Below are 14633 nucleotides of genomic sequence, written 5' to 3'. Positions count from 1 at the left end.
CCAGCCCCAGGCAACCACTAATCTACTTTCTGTCTGTATGCATTTGCCTCTTCTGGATATTTCATATACAAAGAATCATACAATTATGTGGCCTTTTGTGTCTGGCTTCTTTCACTTAGCATAATGTTTTAAGGTTCGTTCACATTGTAGCATGTATCAGTAACTCATTCTTTTTATGGCTGAATAATATTTCGTTGTATGGATATACCACATTTTTTAATCCATTCATCCAATGATGGACATATGGGTTGTTTCCACTTTTTGGCTGTTATGAATAATGCTGAATCCAGCTGTGCCTGAAGTCCACACACTGGATTTCTTGTTTAACTCAATACAATTGCCTTTTTTGCTTAAGCCAGTTTGAATTGTGGAAGAGTTCTGATAAACTATAGAAACCAAAAACAAGAGGTGTTCCCCATGTCTGTTTGGAGATACTCATGACTGTAGATGCAATGCCAGACTCAAAGACTATAACTAGGCTTGATGCCTTTTATGCTTTAAAATAATTTAAGTCATTTAAATGGCAGCAGGGTTTAAACAGCTTGGCAGTGCATAAGGAGAGACAGTTTTCAAAACTATAAATCATGGGCTAGAAAGCACTAGTCTTTTCCGTTTTTAGCCTGACACTCATTTAGAAAATAATACTCAGTTCCTTTCTGGGAGAGTCTTTAGCTCCTCCTCCGAAAAATAGAGTAATTTTTATCAGGAAGGCTGCTTGCCTATCCCTTTTGTAGCCTGGGTGAGCTGCTGTTATTCTGAGTTTCAATAAACTGTGTATGGCTCTATCATAGTACTTGTCTCATGTTACTTTTTTAAATTGAGATATAATTCACATACCATACCATTCACATTCAAAGTATACAGTTAAATAGTTGTCAGTTGTCAGAGTTGTGCAGCCACAGTCGATTTTAGAATATTTTCATCACCTCAGAAGGAAACCCTATACCCATTAGCAGTTACCCCCAACCTCCCCACCCCTAAAGCCCGCTAATTGGCTTTCTGTCTCTACGAATTTGCCTATTCTGGACATTTCATATAAATGGAATCATACACTGTAGTCTTTTGTGACTGGCATCTTTCACTTAACGTATTTTTAAGGTTCATTCATTCATAGCATGTATCAGTGTTTCATTTCTTTTTTATGACCAAATAATATTCTATGCCATGGATATACCACATTTTGTTTACCCGTTCATCAGTTGATGGACATTTGGGTTGTTTCTACTTCTTAGCTTTTATAAATAAGCTGCTCTGAACATTCATACACATGTTTTTGTGTGGGTATATTCTAGGAGTGGAAATGCTGGGTCATATGATAACTTTAAGTTTAATCATTTGAGGAACTTTGGGCCTGTTTTCCAAAGTAGTTGAACTATTTAATATTCCCACCAGCAGTGTATAAGAATTCCAATTTCTCCACATCTTTGCCAACACGTGTTATCATCTTTTTTTTTCTAGCCACGTGTATTAGTTTCCTTGTGCAGCTGTAACAAAATACCACAGCTAAGTGGCTTATAACAACAGAAATTTATTGTCTCACATTTCTGAGGCTGAGTCCACATTCAGAGCCTCAGCAGGGCCATGTTCTCTGTGTTGGCTCTGGGGGAAGATCCATCCTTATCTCTTCCAGCTTCTGGTAGCCCCAGGTATTTCTTGTTCCTTGGCTAGCTTCATCTTCACATAGCCATCTTCCCCTTGTGTGTCTCTCTGTTTCTCTTCTCCTCTTTTTCAAGAGGTCCAGGAAAAGTTCATTGGCTCTTATTGGACTGTCCCAGGTCAGTGCTCCCCCCTGAACCAATCACAGACGCCCACGGGATGGACACTGCTGGTTGGCCAGGCCTGGTTACGCCTTCTTCCCTGGAACCTGGTAACAGAGAGGGGTGCTCTGCATGCAGCCCACTTCTAGGTATGTCATTCACAGGCTCCCAGAGATGGCAAAAGATGGAGACATTTTTGATTGTCATAACTCAGGGATGGCGTATGCTACTGGCATCTAGTGGGATGCTCCTAAACACCCTATAATGCACAGGACAACCCCCAACAACAAAGAATTATCCCAAAATGTCAGTAATGCAACAGTTGAGAAACCCTGTTACAGTGGAGTGGGTGGAGTGTGGGCTTCAGAACAGTTTGGATCTCCTAGAGGTCCATTAGGCAATGGATGCTTTGTTCTCACAAGTATTGTGAGCACCCTTGTTGAGCTCCCTAATGAAACACAACTAGGCTGCATTGTTTTTTCATATTTCCTGTGTCACTACCTCATAACTCTGTCAGAAAAGATGTGATTTCAGTTTGTTGACTTGTTTTTAGTGAACTGAAAGTTTGATAAATATAGAAGAGTAGAGTAAAATAAATTCAAGAATTATCCCTAATTTCACTACTTGGGATAACTAGGAACCCTGGTGGCGCAGTGATGAAGAGCTACGGCTGCTAACCAAAAGGTCGGCAGTTCGAATCCACCAGCTGCTCCTTGGAAACCCCATGGGGCAGTTCTACTCTACTGCTAACATTTTGGTGTTGACATTGAGTGAAGGTATAGACCCTAGAGCCAGGCTGCCTGGGTTTGAATCCTGGGTTTACTACTTACTAGTTTTGTGACCTTGGGCAGGTTACTCTAAGGTTAGCCTTAGACTTCTCTCTGTAAAAGTGCATGATAATAGTATCTGTGTCATAGAGTTATGAGGACTAAACATTTAATATTTAATCCATGTAAAGTGCTTGAAAGGTTCCTGGGTGGTGCAAACAGTTTATGCTTGATTACTAACTGAAAGGTTGGTGGTTTAAGCCCACCAAGCAGTGCCTCAGGAGAAAGGCCTGGCAATCTGCTTCTGTAAATATTACAGTAGCCAAGAAAACTCTCTGGAGCAGTTCTTGCTATGAGTCAGAGTGGACGCCATGGCAATGAATTTAAGTGCTTGCCACATTGTGGGAACTATTTTAAGTGTTGTTCATTGTTTTTTCTTTGCATACATTTGTATGTGTGTTTTTATGTCTGTGCATGCATACAGTGTACAGATGAACATGGTTGAGCTCGTGCATACAATTTTGTACCTACTTTTTATGCTTATATGGATAATGTTTGCCTATGTTACTAGATGTTCTTAAAAAACATATTAGCCTCTGTAGAATACCATGAATTCTGACGTATTAATTGTAAAATAACTAAATACAAAATTTTGTGCTAAATTATACCTCCCCTTAAACTAGATTCATGTATAAGACTAGTGGTGGCAGACCAACAAGATTTAAGAAAAGTTTGAGAGAAAAGCTAAAAATTGAGAATGTTTTATCCATTAGCTTTTTCCCCTCCTGTGGTTGAAAAAGATTGTTATTGTTAGGTTTTAGCAATACACCTCAGTTTAGCTTACAGAGCTGCATTCTTCCAATCACTTCTAGAATTTTTGCCCCAGATTGATGGAAAGCTTCTTGGTTTCTAATTTATAGAATCTGTGTGAAATTCTTCCTTCCCTCTGCAAAACCAAAAAAATGTATAAATCTTTATACATTTGAAGAGATTTCTGCTTTTCTGTAAATATCTATTGAAAACTCAGTTCTTGAATTGAGATAAAAAAACCTCTTTCTTCTCCAGCTCATTTAGGTCTGACCCGTATCTGTTGTTACTGAGTCAATTCCAACTCATAGTGACCCTGTAGGACAGAGTAGAACTGCCCCTAGGGGTTCCAAGACAGTAATCTTTATGAAAGCAGACTGCCACATGTCTCTTCTGCTAAGCGGCTGGTGGGTTCAAACTGCTGACCTTTTGGTTAGCAGTGAGTGCTTAACCACTGCACCACCAGGACTTCTTTTTACATCTGAAGTCCTTCCAAAAATGATGGAGTTATATTTTAGAAGTAGAGTATCATAGTGTTTTATTTGACGAGTAAACAGTTTATGTGAAACTGGGCAACTGTTTGTTTCCAGAATAGCTTATTTCCTTAGTTGTAAGGATACCAGATTGTGTTTGTCTTGTTTCAGTCTCTGTGTGTCTAGGCCTCTGTTTGCGATATAGTTTGGAATTATACACATCTTTGAGGGATCAGAAAGTAAAGGTAACTCTTAAAGTTAATTGCCAGCATTTTAATTTTTAGGGCAAAAAACCCCAAAATGATGTTTAAGTTCTTACTTGACAGGAACAGGGGCACCATTGTTGCTCCCTGGGTGTGGGGTGAGGTACCCGGGGAGGGAGGGACGTGTTACTGTGGAGTACAACTGTTTGTTGTCCAAGTGCTTTCCTTTTCAGTTTTCTCCGTTGTGTTACTAGACTCAGACAGGATGTTGAATGCAGTTGCTTGTTTTCAGAGGTTGACAAATGGCTGTCTTTTGTGTATTCTCCTTTGTCAGATGAATAAGTAGTTATCTGGGTAACTGTAGTGAAACTTGTTTCAGAAAAGAGGCAATAGATTAATTATTTTAGAAGGGGATCTGGGAATCACAGCCCTTAGGTGTGGAATGGCTTATAAGGACTGGGCCTCTGTCTTCAGGTGGTTAGTGTATCCCCAGCTGCACTTACAGTTGAAGCAGTGGAGGTCCTGGGGGTTGAATGACTTTCCTGCAAGTCAGCCAGCTGGTAAGTGGGGGGTAGAATCCTTGCTGGTTGCCTCTTAGGAAGGTAGTGGGGTTGACTATCTGCCCCATTACTTTCCCCGCAGGCTCTGGGAAGAATTCTGGACTATCAGAGTTGAGGTTTTCTTTATCTTGTCTCTGCGTAAAAGGGTCCCATGGATGGCCTAGCATGAAAAATCATTGTTTTGGATGAACTGAGTTCATTTTTAGAAGGTCTTGACTAACACCTTTGTGTTGACAGCAATTGCCTGTTCAGAGCCCTTGGTGACCAATTGGAGGGACACTCACGAAATCACCTCAGGCATCGACAGGAGACAGTGGACTACATGATCAAGCAGCGGGGCGATTTTGAGCCCTTTGTAGAAGATGACATTCCTTTTGAGAAACACGGTAGGTTCATGTGGCACACTGGATCCTCCACGAGTAATGCACTGGGTAATTAAATCCATCCACATCCCCCACAATCCCAGCCAGGGGTTTGGTTACATAAATTATGGCATTCATTTATTCAACAAATACTTATTTGCCTAGGCAGCAAGCTAGGTATTTGGGTTATATGTATATGCCCTTCATAAAAATGATGATGTTAATTGACCTGAAAAGCTGTTCATGAATTCTTGTTGGGAGAAGGGGGAGCAGGCTATAAAGTAGTATGTGTAGATTGATCTTGATCTCATTTTTTAAAAGTATACACACACGCACACACACACAAACACATAACACCCTAAAATAAAGCCTGGAAAGATACTAACACTTTATGGTGGTTAATTCTTAGCTCCACTTATTTTTCAGAAATCACTCACCCTCTTTAAACATCTTTATTAATGGGGGATAATAATAGCACCTATTTCATAGGCTTTTCATGAAGATTAAATTAGATAATAAAAGTAAAGTAAGGTCTTGGTAAATGTTAGCTATCTGGGGGTGGTGGGATTATGAATATTTTAAATTATCTTCTGTAGATTTTTCTGATTTTTAAATAATGATTATGTCTTACCTTTATAATCAGAAGAATCAATAAGGCCATTTTTGTTTCTCACCAAAAACCCAAACACAACCTGCTTTTTTTGAGGCAAGTCAGTTAGTGATTTTAATTAGTTCCTTAATAGGCATAAATATAGTAAGAAAACATATATGGTCTTTTATGCTTTCATTTCAGCAAATACTGTGAATCTAATTTGCAAGGTGCTATTATATTTATGTTTTATAAGTAGCATTTTTATCACAGGGCTCATGGTCTATCTGTCTCTTATCAGAAAAGTGACAGTCATTCCTGTGTTTTTGAAAGATAACTCTGGATACCATGTTGAGCATGGGTGCGGAGAGGGACTGAGAAGGGAGACTAGTTAGTAGGATCTCCATATTGACCAGGTGAGAGAAGAAGAGGGTCTCCACCAAGCCAGATCTGAGGTTAATGAGTAGGGTCCAGACCAAGACAGTTTGGTAGTATAATTGACAGGACTCACTGGAGGTGGGAAGCAGGTAGAGGGAAGAGGGAAAGATGATCTCAAGTTTCTGCTTGAGGAATGGCTAAGTAGCTGTACTGCCAGCAGGATGGAGGGCAGCAGGAGGAGAGCCTTTGGAGGGAAGCTGTCTGCGATCCCAAAGCCTTTCCTATTCCTCACTAGGAGGCACCAGAAACCGAGCAATGAAACGCTCAGATGAGTAATTATACCAGTCACTGAGTTCTGATGGCCCCTGTTCCTGGGCACGCTCTGTCTAGCAGATAGACATAGTTTACCAACAGTTCACAAATGCAGTATATGTATATGAGGCAGGTTTTTTTTTTTTTTTTTTATTGTACTTTAGATGAAGGTTTACAGAACAAGTCGTTTCTCATTAAATAGTTAGTACACATATTCTTTTATGGCATTGGTTAACAACCCCACAGCGTGTCAGCACTCTCCCTTCTTGACCTTGGGTTCCCTGTTACCAGCTATCCTGTCTCCTCCTGCCTTCTAGTCCTTGTCCTTGGGCTATTGTGCCCCATTAGTCTCATTTTGTTTTATGGGGCTGTCTAATCTTTGGCTGAAGGGTGAACCTCGGGAGTGACTTCATTACTGAGCTAAAAAGGTGTCCGGGGGCCGTACTCTTGGGGTTTCTCCAGTCTCTGTGAGGCCAGTAAGTCTGGTCTTTTTTTGTGAGTTAGAATTTTGTTCTGCCTTTTTCTCCAGCTCTGTCTGGGACCCTCTGTTGTGATCCCTGTCACAGCAGTCAGTGGTGGTAGCCGGGCACCATGTAGTACTGGACTCAATCTGGTGGAGGCCGTGGTAGTTGTGGTCCATTAGTCCTTCAGAGTAATTTTTCCCTTGTGTCTTTAGTTTTCTTCATTCTCCCTTGCTCCCGAAGGGGTGAGACCAGTAGAGTGTCTTAGATGGCTGCTCACAGGCTTTTAAGACCCTGGACACTACTCACCAAGGTAGAATGTAGAACATTTTCTGTATAAACTATGTTATGCCAGTTGAGCTAGATGTTCCCGAAAACCATGGTCCCCACAAGCCTATGAGGCAAGTTTTGTAGTTTAGTATTATGTAAAGTGAATTGTGTTGTTGATTTAACGAAAATATTATTGTGAATGAAATGAGTTTTTAGTTTGTGATGTGAAATTCCACTTTGAACTTCTTCAGTGAAGGTCATGTGGTAGATTTGGAAGAGTGGCAGGACAGGAAACACAAACCTTGGATTGCCAGTGTGATGGTCACTTTAGATGCAGAGTAGCAAGGTGTTTTTTTTCCTTAAAAGTCGTGTGCATGCCTGATGGTTGGGTGGTCTATGTGAGAATTTGAGCATAAAAGAAGTGAGAAGTGACTCTGACTCTACATTAAAAAAAAAAAAAAAACCTGTTGCTGTCGAGGAAGTAGAACTGCCCCACAGAGTTTCCAAGGAGTGCCTGCTGGATTCGAATTGCTGACCTTTTATTTAGCAGCCATAGCACTTAACCACTACACCACCAGGGTTTCCTTGACTCTGCATGGCAACAATGAAAAGAAACCCAGAAGACTGTACATTCTCTTGCGTGTGTTAAAGACTAAATTTGTTACATTTATCACAGTTATGTGTTTTTAATGTCTGTTTTACCTTAATAGACTTTGAGATTCTTGAGGGCAGGGATCGTGTCTTCCTTTACTGCTCTGTTCCCACGCTCAATGCCTGACATATGGTAGGCATTCACAAACTGTTTGTTGAATGAATAAATGAATGGCTCACCTTACTACCGAGGACCTAGTTACCCTTGCATCTAGCTGTATCTTCTAGGATTATTCCTTTCTTCTAGACTGTGGCTTCAGAGAATCTGTAGCCACATCAGAAGCCTGGGTGTTCTTGATTCCTGCCTCTCGCTCCCTCCTTATAACCAGCCATTCATTAAGTCTTATCGCATCTACCTCAGTATTTCTTCACTTCACTGCTTATTGTTGTTGTGAGCTACTGTGTCTGTTCCGACTCATAGAGTAGAACTGCCCCATAGGGTTTCCTAGGCTGTAATCTTTATAGGAGTTCACCAGGTCTTTTCTCTCACGGAACCACTGGTGGATTCAAACCGCCATCCTTTTGGTTAGCAGCTGAGCACTTTACCATTGTGCCACTGGACTCCTTGCTACTACCTCCTAAAATCAGGCCTCGCTGGCCTTTTGCTTAGATTTCTGCAGTACCATTTGGATGGTCTCATTGCCTCCAGTCTTGACCCCTTCAATCTGTTTTACACATTGCACCCAGAGTGATCTTCTAAATGCACGTCTAATTACATCTTTTCCCTCTCTAAAACCTGTTATTGGTTCCCCATTGACCTCAGGATAAAGTCCAAACTCTTCAGAGCGTTGTAATCTGTGATTTTTTTATTTCTCTACTCTTGTCTCTTGCCATTTTCTCCTTCCCACCACCCTGGCCCTCAGGATTTAAGCTTCTGCCATACTGTATAGTCCACAAACTCATCATTCTCTCTTGTCTCTGCTTGGAACATCATCCATTCCTCCTCTAACTCCTGCTTGTCCTTAGGGTATTAAGTGTCTCAGTAGGAAGTTTATCTGATAGACTTTACCTCCCCTCTGCTAAACTGGCTTAGGTTCTTCTTTGGTGTGCTCCCATCACACCTGGTTATTCATCCCTCCCGTAGCACCTATGCATCAGTAGTACCTGTCTTCTTGTTTGCCCCCTACTGGTTGTAAACTACTTGTGAGCAAGCTGTGTGACAGGCAGTATAGTACAATAGCCAAGAGCCAGGGCCTTGGAGTCAGGCTGTCTGGGATGAGATCTCAGCTCCACTATGTACTGGCTGTGTGACCTTGGGCACAGTTATGAATTATTCTATGCCTCAGTTTCCTCATCTATAAAATGGGGTATTCCATGTAATAAGCATTCATTAATGTTAGCTATTATGATTACTGTGTTTATTATTACATCCCCAGTGTCTGGTACAGACCCAGGCATATAGAAAGCACTCAGTAAATGTTTATTGAAGGAATAAATAAGAGAATCCTTCTGAGTAGCAGTCTGCACAGTGTTCAGCTAACTAAATTCCTAGACTCTGACTAAAGCTAATGGACTCTTCATATGTATGCTCTTCTCTTTATTGGGAACTAAATAAACACCAAAGCATGTTTTCATGTATAGTTTTCCATTAGAAAGACTTCATTTCTCTTTTCTCTCCTATTTCCATGCAGTGGCCAGTTTGGCAAAACCTGGTACTTTTGCTGGCAATGATGCAATTGTAGCCTTTGCAAGAAATCATCAATTGAATGTGGTGATTCATCAACTTAACGCCCCTTTGTGGCAGGTAGGTCACCATTCAAGAATTTGTCTTAAGCTCTTATTTAGGAGTTAGCTTTGTGAATGTCCTAATATGATAGGGCCTGACATGTGACATTGAACCATATGTGATAACTTGGACTGTGAGCCTAACCAAAGACAGAGCAAGCTTGTGTGTCTTGAAATGAAACCCTGTGCTATGTACAAGTGGAATCTGGAGTATAGTTCAGAAACCTTTTAAAATGCCAGGAATATTACTTAAAATCAATTAATTGGGTAATTTGAAAACCTAATATATATGGAAATATTTATCTGTAAAAATATCTTAAGAGAATTTAAAATGTTAGTGCATACAGATTGTAGTTTTGAAGAATGCCCATTCCCATGTGTATTTTTTTGGGTTTTTTTAGGTGGAAGGAAACAAAAAGATAAAATTCATTATAATAACCATTGCTGAAAAGTATATTCCAAACAACAAAAAAATTTATTTCATGACCGAGATGTCAAGCTCTATTTCTGTGCTCTATGTACATAATAGTTTCACTGGTTTTTCTATAGCAAGTAAGATTTTACAACAGATGTTAAGTTTGCATTGTAGGATAGCAGAGAACGTTGTTAAACTGTTAAGTTTTCCTTTTGTTTTTTTCTGTTGTGAAATAGCTGCTCATTCAACTCTTTATCTCTGGTGTCCTCAATTAACCCAGTTGCCCAAACAGTCCATCAGACCAAACATTCTGGAGTATGGAAGCTCAGAGATTGGCGTGAAAGTATATACAGGTGTCCACCTCCTTGCTCTTTCTCCTTGAATTCAGAGCCCTTCCTGTCACTTTGTAATTTAGCCCGGAAGACTGGGCATGTGATTTCTATCAGCCCTCCCTCCCTCCCACTACTCCCCCATTTCTAATTTTTTTTTTAATTAGGCAGAACATGTTAATTTTAGAAAATTTTGAAAATTCAGGAAAGTCTATAGAGACAAAAATCATCCAGAGCCACACTACTCAGAGATTATTACTGTTAAATTTTAGTATATATCTCTGTCACTCACACACACACCAAACCAAAACCAGACCCGTTGCCGTTGAGTCGATTCTGACTCATGGAGACCCCATGTGTTACAGACTGGAGCCGAGCTCCATAGGGTTTTCTTGGCTGTAGTTTTTATGGAAACAGATCACTAGGGCTTTCTTCTGCAGTGCTGCTGGGTGGGTTTGAACTGCCAACCTTTTGGTTAGTTAGACGAGTGCAAACCTTTTGCTGTACCCAGGGACCTCACACTCATACATTGAGCTATAAAAACATTCATACCTAATTGAAAAGATGCATTCCAGAATGTTTTTATATATGCAAACACATCCACACGCATATGCACACATCCATTTTTATACACGCTTAAATATCCCTCTATATTATTATCATCGTAAAGGTCACAATGTCCCTTTTTTCTCACTTTTTCATGTGTTTATTGGCCATTCCTTTAGAAATTGCTTATTCCTAGCCATTGCCCATTTAAAAAAAAAAAAAATCAGGTTTATTGAGGTATAGTTTATTCTAAGAAGGCAAAATTCACTTTGTAGGTGTACAGTTCTATATGTTTTGACAGACATAGTCATGTAACCACTATCAACATATAGAATATTTCCACATTCCCAGAAAATTACCTCATGCCCCTTTGTAGTCATTCGTCTCCTTCCTCAGTCCCTGGCGACCATTAATCTGATTTGTCTCTTAACAGTTCTAGCTTTCCAGAGTGCTATGTATATATGCATGGCACAATGTCCTTTTAACAAAATAACACTACAACAAAACAAGTTAGATACTCCAGGGTTGGTGGGGACTTTTACCTTACAGGGATATAATGAGCACGAGTGAAACAATAGCTGTCTGGGTTCTTTGGTGCCAAGTTGCCAGACATTCTGACACCAAGTAGAGCTATCATATTTTCAGTGAGGCTGTCTCTTTCTAAGGATTGTCTTTGAGCCAAGAATATTGGTTACCTTCTTTCTCATTGTTCTAGTTTTTTTGTCATTACATTTATACTGTGTAGTAGAAGTCATCAAAATCATTTGAACACAGTGTCAGCTCAGTAACCATAGCCTGCTTTTTCCTCTATCGGTAACTTAAACTATTTTTTTCTTTTTTTAGTTTCTTAATTACCTAGATAGTTGTGAAAGATAATTCTGTATAGTTGGAATTCTTTTCAAATTTTTTATGTAGTGTTTTCTTTCATGGATTTCTAAATGTTGAAAGTATGTTTTTTGAAATAAATGTATTTGCTTCGTAATGGAATGTTTTTCACTGGTTCTCCCTCATTTTTCCCTACCCCAGTGAAGCATCTTATGAAATTTAAGAATTAAAACTGCAATGGTTGCCACTATTATGGGGCTTTAAGAGCTTTTGCATTAATAATAAGTAGGCTTGGGAGGCAGGGCCAAGACGGTGGAGTAGTCAGATGCTTCTGGTGGACCCTCTCAAAACAAAGACTTGAGAAAAGTGAATCAATTATGTATGACAATCTAGGAGCCTGAACATTTAAGGCAAAGTTGAGGAACCGGACTGAGTTGCAGGCAGTGAGGGGTAGAGACGGTTTGGAAGCAACGAGGAGTTGCCAGACCTGACCGGGAGAGAGCCTGAGCACTTCAGGCCTGAGCAGCTCATGGGTAAGCGGTGAGGCAGGCAAGCAGCGGTGCTTGGGAGGCGCGTTTTCCATACTGAGAGAGACCCAGCACCAGAGAGTCTACTTGGGCACGCAGAACCAGTGAGAAGCAGCCCTGGATCGGCGAAAGATAAGTACTTGTGTACGGCCTACTGCGTGGATCAAAAACACCTCCTTTAGGAAAAAACCTCTTTCCCATTTACCTCTCCACTCCCTGCTCTGCACTGGGTCCCAGACTGGCTTCAGCAATGCCGAGTCCCCTGGGCTGGAATTAGGATCCGTCACACTCCCTGAGCCATTCTCCTGGCCTTGGAGAGTGAACAAATTAACAAATGGGAAAAAAATAAACTGCCAGCTCCCCTAAGCCAGGAACCCAGTGTAGGCACAGCTCCTTTGCACAGGCATAAGGGATCCACGGACTTTCAGTGCCTTTTCCCCTGCAGAGGCTTGTGTGGGCCCGTTTCAACAGCATAGGCCCTCATTACCGCAGTACAACAGGGTATATATGGGAACTCTAACTTGAACTGTTTCAGCAGTGAAGTGGCAGGTTCATGACCTTTGACAGTGCTCTGCCCATTAAGCAGGGTCTTTACCTACCCACATGAGGGGCCTGAGGACTGGTTGCTCCACCCATGCCACCTAGCCACCTGCGATAGGAGCCCAAGAATAAGAGGTGCCCCCCAGTCCTTACAGTCAACAGCATTGGGTGCTCATTGTCCAGCTGCCAAACCCACCCACCTACGTGCTCTAGGGAACAGGGACACACCTTCCTCCTGGACACTCGGGGGCGGCCATCAGCCCCCTGCCTTGCTCAGAGTGTGTCCCCCTGCTGCATCCAGATGCCTGTGCCTACACCAATCATCCATGCCTGTCTAGGACTGTAGGTGAGAGCTTGCACCACACACTTGGTGGCTGTCTACCTGGGCACCTGAGCTGAATCTATACAGGAAGAGTGGGCAGAATCCTGAGCTCACATACCTAGTAAAAGATCTGACCACTTGATGACAGGACGTTAGAGCTTCAAAGGTGCCAATAATCAGACTAGCTCATATGAGCAGCCTATTTGGGCATATCAAAACAAAACAAAACAAGAAGCTAGGACACAGTAAGCAAACATAAAATAAATAAATATAATAATTTATTGACGGCTCGGAGACAACAGTCAATATCAAATCACATCAGTCCATGACGGCTTCAGCAAGCTTCCAAAATAAAGAATCTAGAAATTTCCCAGAGGAGGAAAATTTCTTGGAGTTACCAGAGGCAGAATACAAAAGATTAATATACAGAACTCTTCAAGAAATTAGGAAAGAAATTAAGCATAATGTAGAACATGCAATAGAGGAAATTAAAAAGATTAGAGAAGAGCATAAATGACAAATTTAACAGGCTGCAAGAATCCACAGAGAGACAGCAATCAGAAATCCAGAAGATTAACAATAAAATTTCAGAATTAGACAACTCAACAGAAAGTCATAGGAGCAGAATTCAGGTAGTGGAAGTCAGAATTAGTGAGATTGAAGAGAAAGCACTTGACACCAAATTAGTTGAGGAAAAATGAGGGAAAAGGATTTAAAAAAATGAAGAAACCCTAAGAATTATGTGGGACTCTATCAAGAGGAATAACCTACGAGTGATTGGAGTACCATAACGGGGGGGATAACAGAAAATACAGAGAGAATTATTGAAGATTTGTTGGCAGAAAACTTCCCTGATACCGTGAAAGATGACAAGATATCTATCCAAGATGCTTATCGAACCCCACATAAGGTAGATCCCAAGAGAAAGTCACCAAGACATATAATCAAACTTGGCCAAAACCAAAGATAAAGAGAGAATTTTAAGAGCGGCTAGGGATAAACGAAAAGTCATCTACAAAGGAGAGTCAGTAAGAATAAGATCGGACTACTCAGCAGAAACCATGCAGGCAAGAAGGCAATGGGATGACATATATAAAGCCTTGAAGGAAAAAAATTGCCAACCAAGAAGTATATATCCAGCAAAACTGTCTCTCAAATATGATGGCAAAATTAGAGCATTTCCAGATAAACAGAAGTTTAGGGAATTTGCAAAAGCCAAAACAAAATTACCAGAAATACTAAAGGGAGTCCTCTGGTTAGAAAATCAATAACATCAGACAACAACCCAAGACTAGAACACAGGACAGAGCAAGCAGATATCAACCCAGATAGGGAAGTCACAAGAATAAATCAAAGCTAAAACACTGAAAATAGGGAAACAGATGTCAATATGTAAAAGAAGACAACATTAAAACTAAAAAGAGGGACTTAAAAAATGTAGACAGATTTTTCATATGGAGAAGTCAAGGCGATATAAAGAAATAAAAGACTGGTATAAACTTAGAAAAATAGGGGTAAATATTAAGGTAACCACAAAGGAAACTAACAATCCTACAAGTCAAAATAAAAAACTAGAAAAATATAAAGACTCAGTAAACAAAAAATCAACAACAATGAAAAAGATGACAAGAAAATACATAAAGAAAAATGACTCAGCACAGAAAATTAAGTGCAACAAAGAAACTGAAGAATGCACAAAAAAGACATCAAAGTGACAGCACTAAACTCATACCTGTCAATTATCACGCTGAATGTAAATGGACTAAATGCGCCAATAAAGAGAGAGAGTGGCAGATTGGATAAAAAAAAAAAAA

At 40.4% G+C, this 14633-nt stretch overlaps 1 protein-coding gene across 1 annotated transcript in view; it reads left to right on the top strand.

The window, feature by feature from the left end:
• The window catches only part of OTUD3 (OTU deubiquitinase 3), a 34538-nt gene that overhangs the window by 5675 nt on the left and 14230 nt on the right, over nt 1–14633 (top strand). Inside the window, exons 2-3 of the mRNA XM_004377179.2 lie at nt 4805–4953; nt 9222–9334. Of these exons, the coding sequence (XP_004377236.1) occupies nt 4805–4953; nt 9222–9334 (262 nt within the window). The remainder of the gene's footprint in view (nt 1–4804; nt 4954–9221; nt 9335–14633) is intronic.

Source organism: Trichechus manatus, unplaced genomic scaffold, assembly GCF_000243295.1.
Source record: "Trichechus manatus latirostris isolate Lorelei unplaced genomic scaffold, TriManLat1.0 scaffold00048, whole genome shotgun sequence".
Taxonomy (NCBI): Eukaryota; Metazoa; Chordata; class Mammalia; order Sirenia; family Trichechidae; genus Trichechus; species Trichechus manatus.
This window is presented reverse-complemented; position numbering and strand designations above follow the sequence as displayed.